We start from the raw sequence: 21,523 nt of genomic DNA on the forward strand, positions 1-21,523 counted from the left end.
AACAAGCTTCTAGGCAAAGAATGCCACCACAGAAATCATTTCTTCACTCTATTTAATTGAGTCTCTGTTTTGAGAATAGAAGTGGAGTTTGCATTTTTCAGTTTTGCAAACAATGTTTCTCATACCTATCTCTGATGGTGGCAATAACTGGAGAACATTCCTCTTAATATGTCAGAAGGCTAATTTACATTAAAGATGACTGATTGCTCAGCTATTATTCATTAAATTCAAAGAGTGAGATAAATGAGGAAAAAAGGTCTATTTTCAAATGGACCTAGAATCAGGACTTGTTGCCAGGAATTTAGGATCATAGGTAATCCTGTGTTCCAACGTCTTTGGGACATTTCTTTTTCAGTTTTGATATATAATTGACATACAGCTCTGAATGTTTTTAATGTGCACCACATAATGACTTGACACACATATACTATGAAATGATTACCACAATAAGTTTAATTAATATCTACCTCCTCATATAGTTACAAAAGGTATTTTTTCCTTGTGATGAGAACTTTTAGGATCTACCCTCTTAGCAACTTTCAAATACACCATACAGCAGTATTAACTATAGTTATCTTGTTGTACATTACATCCCAGGACTTATTTTACAACTGGAAGTTTGTACATTTTGACCACCTTCATCCAACTCCCTCCCCCATACCCACAAATCTAGGACATAAAAAATAAAGATTATTGTCAACTACAGTAGCCAGAGGAGGAACTTCATCTTCCCACTGGGGAAAGCAGAGTCAAAAGGAGACTTTCTGATTTCTGAGTCAAGCCCGATACCCAGCAGCAGGAGCTCCAAAGGCAGCAATGGCCTGAGCTCCAGGGCAGCCCACTCCCTCCCTCCTGGTCTCTTCTTCTCTGCAGTACCACAGCCTGGGCATCTCCAGGAGCAAAACCCCAGTAGACAACCCAATTATCCTGCTATACAACATGATCCACTGCTACTCCAAGTTCAAGGAGCTGGTGCCTAGAATCCCCCAGAACAAGAAGGTGAGCAAGATGGAAATCCTGCAACACATCATTGGCTACACCTTGAACCTGGAGATCACCCTGAACTTGCATCCCACTATTGTCAGCCTGGACCACTAACGGCCTTGGCAGAGCCAGGCATCAAGGAAGCCGCTGATCACCCTAAACACGGACATCAGCATCCTGTCCTTGCAGGCTTCTGAATTCCCTTTTGACTTCATGTCAAATGACAGCAAAGCGCTCTGTGGCTGAGTAAATGGTGTTTATGACTTTTATTTTTCTTTGCACAACAACAAATCCACAGGAACTTATTTTTCAACAATTTCACAAGGAAGACAAAAAGTTGAACGGGACTTTTAAAAAAAAAAAAAAAAATGGAAGCAAAATTAAGAAGGATCATATCATCTTCCCCCGGAAGATGGGGATTGTGATATTATTTATGAAAAAGACTTTTAATGCCCTTTCTGCAGTTGGAAGGTTTTCTTTATATACTATTCCCATCATGGGGAGCAAAAACCTTAACATCACAAGGAATTGCCCAATTTAAGCAGACTTTGCCTTTTTTCAAAGGTGGAGCATGAATACCAGCAGGATTCAGGATTCAGTTACTTAAATGAAGTCTCTGGTTAGAAATTATCTTTTTAATGCAAACTTACTGAAAAAAAAAAAAAAAAATATATATATATATATATATATATATATATATATACCCCTTGTGAACTCTAATTAGTTTTCTTATAGTGGCAGAGATGTATTTCTGCATACAAAGTATAATGAAGTACTTATTCATGCTAAACTTTTTATTAAACTGTTATTTTTTTTTTTAACTTAACCCTTTTATACAAAATAAATCAAGTGTGTTTACTGGGGAAAAAAATGGAGACTTTCTTTTTTAAGTACTTGATTCTGCTTTCCTATTCCTATTTCTCTGTACAGCTTAAGGGATCAAAGAAAAAAAAATTTTAAACATTTTGATATAGTTACATTTGAATGAACAAAGGCAGATTATCAAGATCCTGAAATCAGCCAAATCAAACATTTGTTAAAATAAAACACATTGAGTTTGGAAAAGAACGTCAACACTTTCTGTTAAATCCCTGTATAATAGTGGTGTGTCTAAAAGGTGCATATGTACTACCCTTTCCTGGCTCAACCTTTCTAAACGCTAGGAGCTGGTGAATAAAGACAGAATGGGGCAGAAGCACACCTAAGCTCTTATCTCTAGAAGGGTCTAAAATGACTGTAAGAGTTCAGGTTGGATTTGAATCTCTTCAGCATTGACTAGCTGGGTGACCTTGGGCAAATCACAGCAACTTTCTAAACCCTAGGATACTCGTTTGTAATCTAGAGTTAATGGTACCAATACATCAGGTGGTTTGGGGATGATTTATTCAGATACTGAATGAAAAATGCTAAATACTTAACATTCATCTATTACCTAGAAGGCATTCAACATTACCTATTCCTTTTATTATTATTAGAATGTAGCAGGGAAGACCCTTAGACCTCACAAAGACATCCCTGGGACCGAATTCCTCTGCCTGCTGTTGCCCTATAATGCAGCTAAACTAGTGGTGCCCAGGTCAGGGCTGAGAATTAGTGATCGTGGGTCGTCTTTACCTGTCTCCAGGCAAATCAGAAAATAAAACAATTTAGTTTATTTTCCCCTTTAAGTTCACGGTATTAGCTTTAAAGCTCTGTTCTTTGTTCTTGGATTACATAGTCCTAGTACTTTATGTTAAATTCTCTGATGAAACTGGTGAAGGTAAGTACTTGGGCTTTCTTTTAAAAGTATTAGGCAACACAAAAAGTTAGCAATCCTATTCTGGGCCCCGAAATTCGTGGGAAAACCCCAAAACTCAGAATTGACCTTAAACCTGTCTTCCCTTCAAACGCAATGCTGGCCAGACCGCCCCAGCCGGGGGCGGTGACCGGGCCACTCGCGGGAACACCCCGCGCAGCCAGGGACGGGATAAACTGCGGTGGACCCGCCCCCGGAATGCGACCCTACCCGACAGCTGGCGGCGGCTCCCAGAGCTCCAGCCAATCCTAAGCGCCTTGCTTTGGGGGCGCTCCGGCCAATCAGTGCCGAACTGCGTCAATGGGCGGCCGGGTAATGGGTTCCCGGGAACCGCAGTCGCTTTTCCCCACGGGTGTCCGCGATCTGGTAGTGGCTGTTCGTGGCGTGGCACCTCAGTGCCCGGGTCTACGTCCGTCTGAAGTCCGCCCGCAGCCGACCTGAGCCTAGAGAGCGGGCAGGCCGACCTGGCAGAGCCCAGTGCGCACGGAGTTTGGGCGACGTTAGCGGCCGAAGGCCCTTTGTGAAGTCAGCCGTTGTGGGCTGTCTCTAGGGCCTCCAGGTTGCCTGCATCACCAAGGGCGGGGTTCCTTTCGAGAGGCCCACCGGGCCCACCGGGCCCACCCTGGGCCTACTAAACTGACTCGGGAATCCAGCAGTGAGCCTTACGAGATTGTTAGGTGCTCTTACGTTTAATAATAAGTACAGGAAACCAGACAGTATTGGGGCCAGAGGGGCAACAGCCCCTTAATTCTGATAGTAAGAACAGGGTGTTGGGTGTGTTCTCCAGATATTTTCGCCAGCATTTTGAGCTCTCACTTAATCTTGGGACCTTAGTTCAATCATCTGTACAATGAAGTGAAGCTCTCCAACCTACCTTCACATGGAGGTGATGTGATGATGAAAATCAGTGAGAAGCCAAATGAGCTCTGGAAGTGTACGGAAGATGGCATTAATATTTCTGAATGGGGATATTACCTATTAATTAAGCTTTACATACTGCATTGAGGAATATGGTCTTCACAGTAGTTCATTACATGTATGGGACACCTGCTGTGTGTCCAGCATGGGATTTGGTACGGATTTGAAGGGTATAGAGATTGGATATTGTAAACCAAGTAGGAGGCTACCTAGTAACCTGGCTTTCAAGTGATGCAGGTCTGGTCTTCATTGGTGAGAATGGGAATAAAAGGAGTGAAATTCAGTTGATGATGGAAAGAATGAGGAATTGAAAGTTCTCAATTCACAATCTCAAAGACAAACTTGAAAGGGCATCTCTTGAAATGACCATGGGTTATCAAAGAGGAAATGTCCTATGGGCAGTTAGAAATGTAGATTAAAGTCTAAATCTCACTCGAGAGGATGATTTAGAGGTTTTCAGCATAGACTGACAGAAACCTTAGAGTCATTTGAGCATCCGAGCAGGAAATGTTTTTACATTTCTGCAGGAGGGCCTTAAGGAAATCCCACAGCTGGGCCATGATGTCAACTCAGAAAAGGTGATCCAAAGAGACGTGAGAACACTTGCTGAAGTAAAAGCATGTTATTATTCGTATTAGTGAAGGGAAATATCAGACACATCTTCTTTGTTGACTCCTGCCCCCATCAGAGCCCATAGTCACAGGCCTCCAGGCTGTTCTGCAAGTAGAGGTTTAAGAAACCTCGAAAGGTCTTCACATCAATGGGGAGGGCTGATACTGCAGGATCTTCCCTCATGGCTGCCATCCAGAGCTTAATTTTTGGAGTGTGATCTACACACCTAAGGGAGATGGAAAGCATAAAGGTAAGCTAGACTAAATAGGAAAGCATTGTAAAGTCTATGTGTCATCATTACCACTCTGAAATTTCACTTTGTTCTTTAATCTTTTAATGTAATTCTTTAAAAATATTTCTTAAAGTGCACCTAATCAGAGAATAAAGCGTACCTCCTCCTGTTGAGCTTCTCAGGTACTGCATTTTTTACAAATTGAAGGTTTGTAGCAACCCTGAATTGAGCAAGTCTGTTAGTGCAGTTTTCCCAAGAGCATTTGTTCAACTTTGTGTCTCTGTGTCACATTTTGGAAATTCTCAGAATATTCCAAACTTTTGCCATTATTTTTATATTTGTTGTGGAGATCTGTGATCACTGATCTTTGATGTTACTAGGGCAAGACCCTCCACCAGCAAAAAGATTACTGAAGGCTCAGTAATGACTGATGGTTAGTGGGTTTTTTGCAGTAAAGCACTTTTTCATTAAGGTATTACATTGTTGTTTTAAAAAAAAGACATAATGCTATTGAACAGTTAACAGACTACAGCATAGTGTAAACATAAATTTTATATGCACTAGGAAACCAAAAGATTTGTGTGACTCACTTTATTGAAATATTTGCTTTACTGCAGTGGTCTGAAACTGAACCTGCAATATCTCCAAGGTATAACTGTATTAGATTTGGAAGATATTGTACAAGTCTTTGTTTTATGGAACAGGAATCTTAAAGTGAAGTGACTTGCTGAGTTGGCATAACTTTTCCAAACTGAGAAACTGATAACTTTTTAAATGAGAACATGAAAGGCAACCCATCAATGGCCAGCTTGTGACTGAAAGGTGAAGGGATTAAGAAATACAAATTTGGCCCTGGCCGGTTTGGCTCAGCGGTTGGAGCGTCGGCCTGCGGTCCGGAGAGACCCGGGTTCGGTTCCCGCTAAGGGCACGTACTTCGGTTGCAGTTTGTCCCCGGCCCTGGTTGGTTGTGCGGGTGGCGGCCACTCGATGTGTCCCTTCACATCGATGTTTCTGTCTCTCTCTCCCTTCCTCTCTCTCCCTCCTACTCTATCTGAACAAAAAATGGAAAAATGTCCTCGGGTGAGGATAAAAAAAAAAGAAATACAAATTTGGTATGAAAACAGTCACAGGGATGTAAAGTACAGCAGAGGGAATAGGTTCAGTAATGTAATAAGTATGTATGGTGTCAGATGGATACTAGACTTATCAGGAAAATCACTTCGTAAGTTATATAAATGCATAATCACTATGTTGTACTGTAAATGGGAGGTTGACATATACTATTCCTATTATCATTATCCTAAATTATACACCAAATATTCAAATGTCTTACTCAGTTAACTCCAGTGCTTCCAACCGTTGAAACCAGGGCCAGATGAGGTAATCAATCATAGAAAGTGAATTGCCACCAAAGAAGGTTGTCTTCTTATTGGTCAGAACCTGAACATTAAACATCATAAGAGTACTTGTTATTTGTGCATCTAGTAAGACTCATCATCAAAGATGATGCAGGTGAGTTAAGCAGAGTGGTGAGCAGCAGCTTTTACCTTGACATATCCAAGTTTACTTTTTGTCTATTTGATCAGTTTAAGCTTTAGAATCTGTTAGTTTGGGATGAATCCAAATAATAATAAAAAAAAAATTGGAAAATGGAGAAAAACAAAATAAGTGACAGAATACAAGATCTTCGTAATGCAACAAAGAACAGTTATTCAGAATATAGAAAGAACTCCTGGGAATCAAGAAAAAAGGCAAATAACCCATTAGGAAATTGGACAAGACTTGCACTTCACAAAATAAAGGATGTCCAAATGGCCAATAACCAAAAGGTGCTCAACTACAATCTACCAGGGAAATGCAAACTAAAACCAAAGTGTAATACTACTACACATCCATCAGAATGGCTAAAATGAGTAAGACAAAGTTAGCTAGGCGTGGAACCACTGCTAATAGGAATGTAAATTGGTACAACCATGTTTTAACAGTAGCTACTAAAGCTGAGTGCGTGAATATTTTACAACCCAGTAATTCTACTTGGAAATGTGAACATATATTCACCAAAAGACATGTGTAAGAATGTTCACTGTAGCACTATTTGTAAAAAGACCCAAAGTGGAAATGTTTACTGTATATCAGGAGTAAAAAGGATAAAAAAAAATCATGGTACAGACAGACATACGCTAGAACACTATACAAAGAATAGGAGTGCACTACATGCAATATAGATGAACTTCTCAAACCTAATACTGTATGAAGAAGCCAGACCCAAAGAGTGCATATTATATGATTCCATTTGTATAATAAAAAATAAAACTAATACTTTTTTTTTTTTTTTTTTTTTATGGGTGCTGGTTCTATGGCTCTGTTCACTTTGTAAAAATTCATCAAGCTGTACTCTTAATGCTTTGGGTACTTCTTTGCATAATTTTTCAATAAAACAATTTACTTAAAATATACTGGAAATAACTGGATTGACTATTAACTATTAAATAAAATTTGAAAACCAAGCACAAACAATATGTATTCAAAATTTTAGGTGAACTGGTATCATGGTTTTGTCAAATGAGGGAAACTCAATATTATTTTATTTATCAACACCAAACCATTTATAAAACTTCTATAGTTTTTTTCAGGGTCTGCATTGTAAACTGATTGTTTAAATCTACCTGAGTATTTGGAATGTCTCAAGGCCAAGAGGAAGACCCGAAGGCCCGAAATGGCAGCTCTCCCCCAAAGGAGGTAAAACGCATCTGGACTTTGCCAAGTGTCTGTATCATTCATAGCAAACTCTTTGTGATGAGAAGTGTTTATTATATAATACTAAGTAAAAGAACACAGAATGGTGTCTATGCTCTGGTTACAGTTATATTATTATTTTTTAAATATATAGACAAGGACTGGAAATAGCATGGGAAAAAGAGAAAACAGGTGACACATTACTGAAATGCTGGTGAAGTTCCTTTTTTCCTTGTTATTTTAACATCAATGTAACAAAATGTTTTGAATGCGAGCCCATGACAAAATACTTTTAGGTGTTTGGGTTTATATCTTAAACACAGCTATGTCAATCTGTTATAAATAAAAATTTCTTATTTGGTATTATTACTAATGGCTATAAAGTGATCTGGGAAATGGGAATATGAAGAAAAGAGAGAAGAAGAGAGTAGATGAAGTGTATCATTTACTCCGATAAAAGCCAAGATACTTGATTGATTACCTCTTCAAGCTTGCTGAATTCTTTACGAAATTCTTCTTTTAGACCAGAGCGTTCTTCCTTATTTGTACTTCTAATAAAGCTTCCTACCAAAGATGGCACCTAGACAGAGAATAATTTCTTAGTTTATTAGTGGAAGGCTAAGTATACCAGCTTCACATAAAAACATGCCAGAGCCCTTATTGTCCCAATGTCAGAGTGTTCCAGAAACTTCAAGGGTGCACCCATTCCTGTGTTCACAGAGGTCATACACTGATCTTAGAAACAGTTTTGTAACCCAAGATGCAAATTTTATAGGATCTTATAAGTTACAAATAATAGAACCTACTTTGGCAATTTGAGCCAAAAACAACTTTAAAGGATATTGAATGTCTTATTGAATTGTCGGGAGGCTGAGCAAATAGGCTCAGAACGAAAGTGGAACATTCCAAAAGCATGCTCAGACTGGCCAGATGGAAAACACCCACTGTGACCTGAGCTGAAACTAGGTTACAGTTTATGCCACTGCCCGAAACAACTCTGCAGTAACTAATGCCACTAGTACCAACGCCACTTCTACTCTGGAATTTAATCTTGCAACCACCATAGCCCCTGAAAGCCAGGAGCTCTGCCACCAGCCATGTCATTGACAGAACCAGTGCCCCACACCAAGCCTATTTCCTCACATTGATCATTTCTGGATTAAACTCTACCATGTGTGTATCTGACAGGGAGAGCCTCGGTCCCGGGCCTTGGCCCCGGCTGCAAAGGGAGCTGGGAAAGAGAGTTTTTCTGATTTCTACCTTGAGGAGGACATGAAAAGACTGGTCAAAGGGGGAGGAGTCACCTGAAGACCTGACAGGTATAGTGTCAGGCTTTGTGATGAGGTGTTAGTGTGTTTAATACTTTGGTCTTTGGTATCGTCTCATTGCAAGAGGCAGAGGTCTACCCATCCAGTTTAAGTAAACAGGCACTCATACAAATACGGGAGAATCCCTTCAAATCCCATCCATGTCGGCACAGCTTGCCCTCATTGGGACTGAGGGTTTGCAGGCAGCCCTTCCATCCACATTTCCTGCCTGGCCTTTCATCATTGCTTCTCCTTAAATGTCTGTTCCATATTATTTTCTATGCATAGTCCCCTTTGCAGTGTTCTTAATTTCCACTTCCCTAAAACTGTATTTTTTATGTGGCTTTGGTTTGTCGTCTCCAATGATATATCTCCAAAGCTTCCCCACTTTTACTGTCTTAGTCTGTCTCAGTTCCAAGTTTCTAGGGGAGAAGATGACTGTGTAGGTGGGGACATTTCTGGTTTGCTGACCTGTGGCCAGGAGGGTGGGGTGATATGGCACCTAAGACCACCTCTTTTCCTGAATGTGAGCAGGAAAGTCATAGTGCGCATTTCCAGCTTTTAGCTCATTTTCTTTCCAAACAGTTACTTTTTAAAAAATTCTCCAACATCTTTCTTGTAAATGCCCTATTCCCTGTCTAATATCTTTGACAGTGGCCATCTCTACTATTCTTTTCCCCTCCATCCTGCTAACCCAGACAATTCCCTCTTTTCCCTCTTCCTTCCCCATCAATTTCCCTTTGCATCGTCTCCTTAAACAATACGTCTTCCCTATAAGTGCCATCTTTGCAGTATTTCTTCAATCATGTCTTTCTCTGGAGACAAGAGATTCCGGTGTATGCTGATATATGGCTGACAAGGTAACAGGATTATAGGAACATAACCTGACATTGCTTATTGTCTATAATTGGTCATGTCTTTGTGAATACTAACTGCTTGAACTAATCTACAACATTGATGCTAATTAAGATACAAACAGTTCTTCTACAGGAATGCCATTCACTCAGTCAGCTGAGAGCTATTGCCAACACGGAGGAGAAGCTCACTGCTAGACACTGTGGCTAGAATAAGAACTAACACTGAGATTTATCATGTGTTGGGCTCTGCTCTCGGTGTTTTAGATTAACTGATTTTTATCCTTAAGGAGGAAACAATTATACTCATTTTACAAATATTGACCTGAGACACAGAGGTAAAGCAATAAGTAACTTAGCAAGTTAAACAACTTGGAAGTGGCAGGGCTAGTCGCAAACCTAGGCAGTGAGCCAACAGTGACAGAAACACTGCCCTCACCCTCAAGGAGCTCACGCCCCAGTAGAACACACTGGCTGAGGGCAGGGAAATGTTAGTACTTGTGGGAACAGAGAGCTGGACACTCGCACAGTCTGGACAAGCTTCTACAAGGCAGCAGTCTCTGAGCAGATAAATGAAAGAGGATTTGGAGATAACCAGGCAAAGTGAGAAGGCAGAAGAGTCTTCCAGCAAGAGTGGATAAGGTGGTGAGTTTGAGAAAACTGAAAACATTCAGTATGGCTGGAATACAGCATGTCAGGAGAGTGGAGATGGATAACTTTGGAGAGGTAAACAGGAACTGAACAAGAAACGGCTTGTAGGACACATCAGGGCAGATGAGTATAATCCTGTTTTGTTTCCCTTTCCCAAATTACTGAACCATAAATGACCACTGATGTAGCTTAAAAAGACAAACATTTTTCAAATAGGAACTGACATTATACACACACCTTAGAAAATAGCTCAAAGACCATCTTTTGGCACGCTTTCTCATAGGGGTCATCTGGTAACAGCTTCTTCCCTGGATATGCTTCATCCAGGTACTCACAGGTGATGGCAGATTCACAGATCAGTTGACCCTGACTGTTTTCCAGAACTGGCACCAGACCTGTGGGATTCTTCTTAAAGAACCACTCAGGCTTATTTTTCAGGTTGATGTTGATGACTTCATGTCTGAAAGACACATAGAAGACAGTGAAGAGAAGGAAACCTTTTTTGAAACCTTCATTCCTGAATGAATCCTCACTGGTCCTACCAACCAGTTAGCTGATCAGACCCCAAATTTAGGAGTTCACTCAGCCTTAATTCTCCCCACCCTCTGCCCCCCTTCCTCAAGTCAAATGGTTCAGCAAGACCCTCAGCTAGACCTCCAAATCATACTGATTTTAGTCACTTCTCAGCATTATCATTGCTGCCTCATCCAAAACATTATCTGCCACCAGCCTCTAAATTTCTACTGTGGCCTCCCTACAATCCATTCTGCACACGTGGCCAGGTGGACCTTTGACAAAAGTAAATTAAATCTGGCCTCTCTCCTGCTTACAACCCTTCGATTGCTCCTCATTGCAAAGAGGATAAACTCTAAATCACTTTCTATGACATGCAGGGCACATTTGATCTTGTCCCTGCTTACCTGTTACACCTGTTTTCCTCTGGTCATTATGATCTGGCCATACTGGCCTTTCTTATATTCCTTGAACTTGCCAAATATGTTCCCACCTTAAAACAGTTGCACTTACTGGTCCTCTGCCTTCTCTGCCTGTCTACCCATTCTGAAGCTTCTGAGAGCCTCCATTACATGATTATCTTGTTTTACTTTTTTCATTAAACTGATATGTATCTGAAATTACCTGGATCATTTATTTATCCATTTATTATGTCAACTCCCTAAAATATAAGTTCCATGAAAGCAAGGATCTTATGTATCTTGTTCATATTAATAAACACATACACCAACACCTTTTTTTTCCCTATGTCTCCATCCTACTACAGTGGCAAGAACAGCATTTAGTTTGAGGATTTAAATATATAATCACCCATGGAGACAAAGGAATAGCCCGATTAAACATGTATGTGTGTGTGTATTAAAAGGTTCATGTGCCCTGGCTGGTTTGGCTCAGCGGTTAGAGTGTTGGCCCATGGCCCAGTGAGTGGCAGGTTCGATTTTGGTCAAGGGCATGTACCTCGGTTGCAATTTGTCCCTGGCCCTGGTTGGAGTCGTGCAGGAGGCAGCCACTTGATGTGTCCCTTTCACGTTGATGTTTCTCTCTCTCTCTCTTCCTGCCACTCTATCTGAAAAAAGTGGGAAAATGTCCTCGGGTGAGGATTTAAAAAATTAAATAAATAAATAATAAAAGGTTCATGTGCTGAGAGAATACTGGACACTCAGATATGAGAGTAAAATAAGGCCCTCTGCTAAAGAATTATCAACACTTCTGAAATTGTATACTATAAAAGCAAAAGGTAGATCCTGGGCTTTTTTTTTTTTTTTTTGCATTTATTTTCAGATAGAGTGGGAGGGAGAGAGGGAAGAAAAGAGAAAGAGAAACATCAATGTAAGAGAGACACACTGGTCACCACCCACACGATCCCAACCAGGGCTGCACCCGAGGTACGTGCCCTTAGCAGGAACCGAACCTGGGACCCTCTGGTCTGCAGGCTGATGTTCTAACCACTGAGCCAGCGTGGCCAGGGCTAGATCCTGGGCTTTCGTGATTAAAACAAAAGGTTCTCAGAACACATGGATTTGGTGGTAACTTGGCATTGTGAGTCACTAAGTCAACACACCTGCCACAACAAGTTGGAAGATGCACCTTTTAAAGAAAACCATGCTTTGTTAGGTTATATCATGTGGTGGAAATCTAATTCCTCTGATGAAAGTTTCCTGGGGCTCAACACTGGTCCATGAATGGAGTAGACCTCTGTCGTTTGCACTACCTGGCAGCTGTCACCGCTCTTCACCCCCTCCATACACACAGTGCTATGGTAAAAATCATTTCAATTTTCCTTTGGAAAACTCCTAGTAAGTAAGGTAGGGTTGTTTTCAACCTAGAGTTGCAGAGGGGCATGTAACCCAGGACTTGGGGCCCTGAAGTCCACTGCATTTTGCTGTTGGACTTTTCGATTATATGAGCACAAGATACGTCTTTTTTCAGTCCAACGTGAATTAGAGTTCTCTTACTTGCAATAAAAGAAGTATCACTGATATAGCAAATATTTGAATAAAATACAGTATTTTGGATAGATGTTACTAAATGTTGAGTCTTTTGCTATCTGTTCAGAATTAAATTTCATCCAAATAAGATGCCAATCTTAGTGAAGTGAGGACGAATCCATAATTTTTCTTTAGAATGCATTTTATATTTATTTTAGGGAAAAGAATTGCCTGCCTAGTTCTTCACCTAGAAAATTAAAATTCATTTATAAACTTTAACACATAGATGGAAAATTTCTTAAAAATGGGGGCTACGGCCCTGGCGGGTTTGGCTCAGCAGTTAGAGCATCGGCCTGCGGTCCAGAGAGACCCGGGGTTCAGTTCCCGCTAAGGGCAGGTACCTTGGTTGCAGTTTGTCCCTGGCCCTGGTTGGGTTGTGCAGGTGGCAGCCACTCGATGTGTCCCTTTCACGTCGATGTTTCTCTCCCTCCCCCTCCCATCTGAACAAAAAAAAAGGAAAAATGTCCTCTGGTGAGGATAAAAAAAATTTTTAAAATGGGGCTACGTTTTAAACTTCCAAACCAGGGGTATCTAATGTCTGTTCCACAGATTCCAAAGGTCATTGGAAGGGGGGTGGTTCCAAAGGGTATTTGGTGTTAGCAGAAAAAAAGCCAAGTGACTACTGCATAATTCCTGTGGCTAACTGTTATGTTAATAGCCATGCTAGTTTCAATGAGGCTTCAAAAAGACTGGATTTTAAGGCACAGACACTTCGACTCAACCAACAACCCAACCTATAGGATTATGTACGGTAGAGTTAACTCAACACACTGCCAAGAGAGTCAAGGTCTGAACTCTGTACTGGGGTTAATTATCACAGAATAACAACAAACAATATCAGATAAATCGAACATGAATGAAGAAGTCTGGTGAAAGCGAAAGGGCAGTGGACCAGGAATAAGGAGTCTACCAGCGGTAAAAGAGCAGCTGCCTGTCAGTAACTTAACTGGAGCCCATTTTTCTGATCCATAAAATGGTTAGGTCAATCTAAACGGAGTGTCCTAGACGGCTGGAGTCTATGGCACTTGCTGCCTTCCCAGGGAGAGAGTCCCTAACTTGCTATATCCTCCCCAAAAGGCTGAGAATACTAATTGATTTTGCAGTAAAGGGAGCTCCCGCGGCCCTGGTCTAGATGCCCACCCACGCCGCCCGCAGCAGCGGATTCCTGGCCGGCTCCCCGCCTGGCTTCTCACTTGATTCCCTTGGCCGTCAGGACGAGGCGCGTCCTCTGGGCGAACGGGCAGAACCTCATGCTGTAGACGCGGATCAGGCCCTCGGGGACCGGCCCTGGGGGCGCGCTTCCTGCGGGGGAGAAGCGAAGGCGGTTACCTCCCGAAGAGCGGCGGGGACCCCCAACCTCCCGCCACCCCCAGCCCGGCCGCGGAAAGGTCCCGGGCGCTGCCGCCCCGACCGTCCCCTGCGGGAGGCGGCCTTCCGGTGAGGCTCGGCTCCGGATCCGCCGCGCCGGGACCTGCGGCCGGGGGCCACCGAGATCACCCTCGCCTCTGGCGGCGGGCAGGCCTCACCCTTCCCCAGGCTCTTGGCTGACTCTCCGGACATCGTGGCGCAGCGCAGGTCGAGCTCGCTCGCGCCCGGTTTGCAGGCGATTCAGGAAGTAGTGGCCTCTCCCTCCCTCCTTTTGTCCCTTCCTCTCTCTGAAGCCGAATTGGAGGTGGGGTGCCAGCCCCGCCCACGCTGTTCCAAGGACCGGCGCCGCCCCCGGCGCCTAGAGCGAACCCGAGGACGGCGCCGCCGCCCGAGAGCCACCCGCTGCGTCCGGGCCCACGGCTGGTCTTCCCAGATTTGTAAGGGTCGTGCTTAAAACCCCGCAGCTGGCGGCGGTGCCAACCTACTGCGCTGGCCATGGGATGCACCCGTGTCCAGATGCGCGCGCGCACGCGCACACCCTCAGTCATTCCCTGACCCTGAACGACCGTGGTCTCTAGTCTGCCCTCCAAGAGGGTCCACGCCTGAGCCACACTTCCCATATTCCCAGCCCCTGCTGGGAAGCCCACTTAGGCCATCCTCTCGTGGCAATGAGCTGTCATAGCTCCCCCTCTGCTCCAAGACTTCCCCAACCTCAGGGCCTGGGCCCAGTGCTCGCTCACGGTTCCAGAACGTGCTCTCCGAGGGTTCCTGTCCTTGACGCAGTGACAGGTCGCCCAGCCACCTGGACAGCCTTTTCCTTTTTCTGTCAGAACTAACTTCCTGTGACTACTGGGACGGCCACTGTCCCTACTGTAACCATAGGACAGGTCCTTTTAATTATAACCCAATGGAAACAGCCCAAATCTGGATATTACTAACTTCAGATGGTGCTGTTTTCAAAAATCTATTAAACGTTGGGATTTTGAAGCCAGTAGGGCTCAGAGTCACACAAGTGGGCTAAGTACCTTTATTCCCATTGGTCTGTGAAAAATATCTGGCCAGAGTGTCTGCTCAAACAACCCCTCTTGGCTTAGGGTTAGAAAAAAAGGATTCCAGGCCACATAGTACAGATACAGGAAAATGGTAGTCAACGTTTTGCTCCTCTACCTGGATTTGAGAGCCAGTGACTCCTGTGCCATTTATTTGCAAGGCGGAAGTGGGGGGGGGTCTTTATTTTGATTAGCTCTGTTACGGGAGAAATAGAGTAGGTGATAAGCACACCTATCTCAGAGCCTTCCTGCCTAAATCTGTTCCTTACTCTAGCCCTGTATTTATTAGTTTGCTAGGGCTAGGGCAACAAATTACTGCAAACTGAGTGGCTTAAACAACAGAAATCTATTCTCACAATTCTGGAGGCTAGAAGTATCAAGGTGTAGGCAGCATGGCTTCCTTCTGAAGACAGAGAGAGAGAGAGAGAGAGAGAGAGAGAGAGAGAGAGAGAATATGAATCTGTTCCATGACCCTCCCTAGCTTCTGGTGGTTTGCTGGCAATCTTTGGCATTTCTCAGAGTACAGAAGCTTCACTCCATCAATGCCTTCATCTTCACATAGCATCCTCCTATGTGCGTATCTGTATCCACATTTCCCCTCTTCATAACGGCATAGTCATATTGGATTAGGGGTCCATCCTACTCCAATATGACCTTATCTTAATTGAACTAATTACAACTGCAATGAACCTATTTCCAAATAAGGTCACATTCTGAGGTCCTGGGGATTAGAGCTTCAACCTATGAATTTATGAATTTGTAATTCAACATGAATTTTTAATGAAACCATATGAATTATAACCCCTTATTATCCATGTGACTGCAGGCAAGTTCCCTCTGTGTTTCTGTTCCCTCACCTGTGAAATAAGGTGGTAAAAACCTAATAGCTCCCTTATAGAAGTTGAAGAGTTATTAAATTAGCAAATATATAGAAAGCAGTTGGAGCAGGTTTTGGCACAGAATACGTGTTAAATAAATGCTTGTTTTTTGTTTTGTTTTGTTTTATCCTCAACTGAGGACATTTTTCCATTTTTTGTTCAGACAGAGTGGGAGGGAGGGAGAGGAAGAGAGAGAGAGAGAGAAACATCGACATGAAAGGGACACATCGAGTGGCCCCACCCACACGACCAACCAGGGCCCAGGACAAACTGCAACCGAGTTAGAGGTACGTGACCTTAGCAGGAACTGAACCTGGGTCTCTCTAGACCACAGGCTGACGCTCTAACCGCTGAGCCAAACCAGCCAGGGAAATAAATGCTTGTTTTTATTGCAGATATTTAGTGAAAACAAGTTGACCACATTTTTGCTAAAGCATGAATCTTGCTTAACTCTTTTTCAGCAAAGTAACTTTTTAGAAGGTCTTTTAGCACATTAATGTATCATGCAAATTAACCCTGTAAATTTAAACTTGATCAGGCAACACCTCTGACTGGCCAAATTAAAAACTTTAGGTCAAGGTATTAGTTGAGAACTTTAACTTGGAATGGCCTGTCCCCTAATAAATATGAATAGTGTAATAATTTGTTGTAATGATTTCAAAGGTCCAATTCATTAATAAAGTAAATTCCTGCCCTGGCCGGTTTGGCTCAGCAGTTAGAGCGTTGGCCTGCGGTCCGGAGAGACCCAGGTTCGGTTCCCGCTAAGGGCACGTACCTTGGTTGCAGTTTGTCCCCAGCCCTGGTTGGGTCGTGTGGGTGGCAACCACTCGGTGTGTCGCTTTCACGTCGATGTTTCTCTCTCTCTCTCTCTCCCTCTCACTCTATCTGAACAAAATATCGAAAAATGTCCTCGGGTGAGGATTAAAAAAAAAAGAAAAAAAAAAAAAATAAAGTAAATTCCTCAAAGAAATAAATAGAAAAGAAAATAACATCCCAGAAAACAACAGTACTGTTAGCATTATGGTGGATCATGTCTAAGCCCTTTGTGGTTATGTGCATGATATGTAAACATCTGTACACACATTGCTGTTAGCCACAGGAAAAAACACAGTATTTCACATTTTTGCAGCTGTAATTGTCAACAATTAATCTGAGTGGGCTAACCTCAACTGATTCTACTGATTAAAGATCAAGAGTTAGAGGTCCAACAACTATGAGGTATCACTTCACACCTGCCAGAATGACTGCCATCAACAAATCATCAAACAACAAGTGCTGGCGAGGGTGTGGAGAAAAGGGGACTCTAGTACACTGCTGGTGGGAATGCAGACTGGTGCAGCCACTATAGAAAACAGTATGGTGTTTCCTCAAAAAATTAAAAATTGATCTGCCTTTTCACCCAGTGATCCCACTTCTAGGAATATACCCTAAGAAGCCTGAAACACCAATCAGAAAGAATATAGGTACCCCTATGTTCATAACAGCACTATTTACAATCACTAAGATCTGGAAACAGCCCAACTGTCCATCAATAGATGAGTGGGAAAAAATGCTATGGTACACATATACAATGGAATACTATGCAGCTGTAAGGAAGAAAGATCTCTTATCTTTTGAGACAACATGGAGGGACCTGAAGAGTATTATGCTAAGTGAAATAAGCCAATCAGAGAAAGACAAATACCACATGATCTGACTTATTGTGGACTATAATGAACAAGGTGGGCTGATGAACAAAATAGAGCCAGAGACATAGAAAGGAATATGGTTCAAACTGACAAACCTCAGAGCAGGGGGCCAGGGGAGATGGATGAGATGAACCAAAGAACTTACATGCATGTATGCATAACCAATGGACATAGACCACAATGCTGGAGGGGGAGGGGAGAGGAATGGGGAGGAAGGTGTCTGGGGGAGGAGGAGAAACATCTGTAACAAAAATAAATTAATAAAAATTGAAAAAAAGAAAAAAAAAAGAGCTAGAGGTCCTAGTGATGAGGAATAGTTTTCTACCTTCTAAGTACCATCTCTCTTTCCTGACGATATATACCCACTTGATACAACATTCTCTGACTTTTCAGGAATGTTACTTGAATAACTTTATACTTTTTAATATATAATACATTAATATTTATAAAGTATTTTTACAGAGTAAGTTAGGAATATTGAAAGTCACATGAAGTGTTTCATTGTTATTATTTTAATTAATTGTATTTAAAATGTCTTTTAAATAATTAAGGGCCCTTATCTTGTGATTACGAATGTTTCTTTTAAAATTAACATTCTATGACAGTCCATAGCAGGGAGAAATTGCTTTCATAAAAGAAATTCCATGCACAGAGACTGGCTGAATGATTGAGTGAAAGTATTAGTAGGGCCCAGAGTGAGGTCAAATGAAAAAAAAAAAAAAGCCATTATAATCCTCACAATAAGAAGCCATACAGCAATAATATATATAGGGGAATATTAAAAGTGCATTGAGAGTAGAATGGATAAATAAATTGTGGTATATTCATATAATGAATAACTATCCAGCAATGAAAACAAACTACAACTACAGCTATCAAAACAAATGCATCTCAAAGATATAGGACTGAGAAACAAGCCACAAAATAATATATATGGTATGACTACATATATTAACTTTAAAAACATGCAAAATGGCCCTGGCTGGTTTGGCTCAGCGGTTAGAGCGTCAGCCTGTGGTCCGGAGAGACCCGGGTTCAGTTCCCGCTAGGGGCATGTACCTCGGTTGCAGTTTGTCCCCGGCCCTGGTTGGTCGTGCGGGTGGCAACCACTTGATGTGTCCCTTTCATGTCGACGTTTCTCTTTCTCTCTCTTCCTCTCTCTCCCTCCCGCTCTATCTAAATAGAAAATGGAAAAATGTCCTCGAGTGAGGATTAAATAAATAAATAAATAAAAACATGCAAAATGAAACAGTGTATTGGTTATGGCACATGCATATGTGGTAGAGTTGAAAAGCAAGAAGTTATAAACAATTTAGAAGAGTTGTTAACTCTGGGGGAAGAAAGAGAAAGGAAGAGGACATGGCTTGGGAGGGTACTTCCCTGGTATCGGTTACGTTCTATTTCTTAAGCTGAAAGGTGGTCTCTGGACAATGGAATTGAGGTCGGAAAGCATGAGGTGAGAAGACATTAGGTGGAGACTATTGTCATTTGAAAACCTTCCTGTAGAATCTAAGTTTTTACTATATGCTATATTTGTAAAAAAATAAATAAATAAAATTTAAGAAACTAATTTTAAAAACAACAACAAAACCTTAACTGCTATTAAAAGGGATGAAGTAGATCTATACATACGAATGCAGAACCATGTTCAAGATATATTCTTAAATGAAAAAGGTGGTAAAACAGCTTAGAGGAGATAATTCCACTAGTGAACACACATTATCTGCCAAGTATCTGCTAAACATTCGACATGAAATACCTTTAATCCTCACAGTCACCCTAAGAATTAAATAAGAAACCATGTTACCATCTCATGGATGAGAAAATGGAGGGTGGAAATTACATGACTTTCCCAAGAGGAACATATTTTTGAATAGTGGAGCTGGCTTTTCAACTCTGGACTGTCATCAGAGTTTGGTCTCGACTACCGTACTCATCCATTCTAGGCTGTACACTTCTTCCTCTAATTGAGCAATATCTTTTTTTAAATATGTTTTTATTGATTTTTTTCTTTTTTTAGAGAGAGAGATAGAAACATCGATGTGAGAGAGAAACACTGATTGGCTGCCTCCTGCACACTCCCAACGGGGAATCAAGCCCGAAACCCAGGAATGTGCCTTGACTAGGAATCAAACCAGGACCTCTCAGTCCATGGGAGCTATTCCGGCTGGGCGAATTGAACTATATTTTAAAATCACTGTAGGCTGTGTGCGGTCCTGACATAGATTTATTGCTTGTGCTTAAATTTGTGGGGTGGATATCAATGGCTTGGAAGAAAATCCTGGAGATAACAAGAGAACATTCTTGCTACATAATTCAATGAAATGCTTCTGTTGGCACAGAGGGAAATGCTGGGGTGAGGGATGTAGGAGAAATGAATGCCTATGACTCTGATTTGAATAATTATTCAAGAGGGATTCTAAAAGTGGAGAAACTGTAGAAATAGCTGTCATTTATATTTTCTTTCTTATACTTTCACAAGAGTAATATAGGATAAAAATCTATTTCTAAATAAGTTTGAGTTCTTTTGTGATAAAAATTTAAATTTAAAAGAATTATTTCAAGTCTGGCTGGTATGGCTCAGTGGATTGAGCATCGGCCCATGGACTGAGAGGTTCTGGTTTGATTCCCAGTCAGGGCACATGCCAGTGGGGGGCATGCAGGAGGCAGCCAATCACTATTTCTCACATCGATGTTTCTCTTTCTCTCTCCCTTCCTCTCTCTCTAAAATAATTCAATAAAAATATAAATTTAATAAAGATTTCTTTCAATAAGTATAAAATAAAAATTCTGGGTGATGAGAAAGGATTCTGTTGCAGTTTCATTGGTAGGTTTTTCTCATTGTTATTTTATCTTAGATTTAAGCAAATACAATAGTATTCTTGTCTCCCTCATAATCATCTCTAAAGTACTTACTGACATTTTTAAAGGAAAAAATGCATTTTATTTAATGATCAAGTACAGAAATATAAATAAACACACACATAATATCTGAAACAATTTTACCCTTACCATATGGGATGCATTGTGAAATTTTCTGTTTCATTTTCTTTCATTAAAAAATTTAAAAAGCCCTGGCCAGTTTGGCTCAGCGGTTAGAGCGTAGGCCTGTGGACCAGAGAGTCCCAGGTTTGGTTCCAGCTAAGGGCACATACGTACCTCAGTAGTGGTTTGTCCCCACCCCAGTTGGGGTCGTGTGGGTGGCAACCACTTGGTGTGTCCCTTTCATGTTGATGTTTCTCTCTCTCTCTCTTCCCCTCTCTCTCCCTCCTGCTCTATCTGAAGATAAAAGCAAGAATTCCTCAGGTGAGGATTAAAAAAAAAAAAAGGCTGGTCATGACTTAGTAAACAGATCACACCACTAATATGTTCCTATAACTGCTCTAGAACACAAATTTGTGTTACTGATGCTAATTAATAATTTAAGGAAACTTGATACTTTCCCTTCTTAGAATTAGCTCACTATAGTAGTCCATGTACTCAGAGAAAAAAAATTAGCAGTCTTGTGACCGGGTAGCCAGCCTGACCATGATGTATGCTATCAGTGTGCATGCAAATCTCCTTCCTTCCCAGGCTCGGTAGCCGAAGGAAATACCTTGGAACTATGCAACAGAACCACATGTCTGTATTACACATTTTATGTAAAGCCCTTTTCATATACATTATTTTATTAGATTCTCATAACAACCCTGAGAAGGTAGGCAGGGAACATACCAGATTCACTTTACAGATGAAGTTGAATTTCAGAAAGCTTTAGTGACTTTCCCAGTTATCACCTACCTGGTAAGAAGCAGAGACAGAATAAGACCATAAACTTTTAGGCTGAGGGTTCTTTTCTCTAAACCACATAGTCCTAGAGTACAATCTGAAGTCAGATATTTTCCTACTTTATCTTCATTTTCTGGTGGACTCAAGTTTGTGTCATAGTGCGGTAGGCAGTTAGACAGACA

General features: G+C 41.6%; 1 protein-coding gene across 1 annotated transcript; it reads right to left on the reverse strand.

The window, feature by feature from the left end:
• Window positions 1–4,304: 4,304 nt before the first annotated feature.
• Window positions 4,305–14,279, reverse strand: GSTO1 (glutathione S-transferase omega 1). The gene is made up of 6 exons (XM_036265098.1): window positions 14,117–14,279; window positions 13,784–13,892; window positions 10,327–10,549; window positions 7,759–7,857; window positions 5,875–5,981; window positions 4,305–4,535 (listed from the first exon to the last, which is right to left on the reverse strand). Exons 1-6 carry the CDS (start codon window positions 14,148–14,150, stop codon window positions 4,382–4,384), a joined length of 726 nt encoding a protein of 241 aa, XP_036120991.1. The 5' UTR covers window positions 14,151–14,279; the 3' UTR covers window positions 4,305–4,381.
• Between the last annotated feature and the right edge of the window lie 7,244 nt (window positions 14,280–21,523).

Source organism: Molossus molossus, unplaced genomic scaffold (genome assembly GCF_014108415.1).
Source record: "Molossus molossus isolate mMolMol1 unplaced genomic scaffold, mMolMol1.p scaffold_m16_p_17, whole genome shotgun sequence".
Taxonomy (NCBI): Eukaryota; Metazoa; Chordata; class Mammalia; order Chiroptera; family Molossidae; genus Molossus; species Molossus molossus.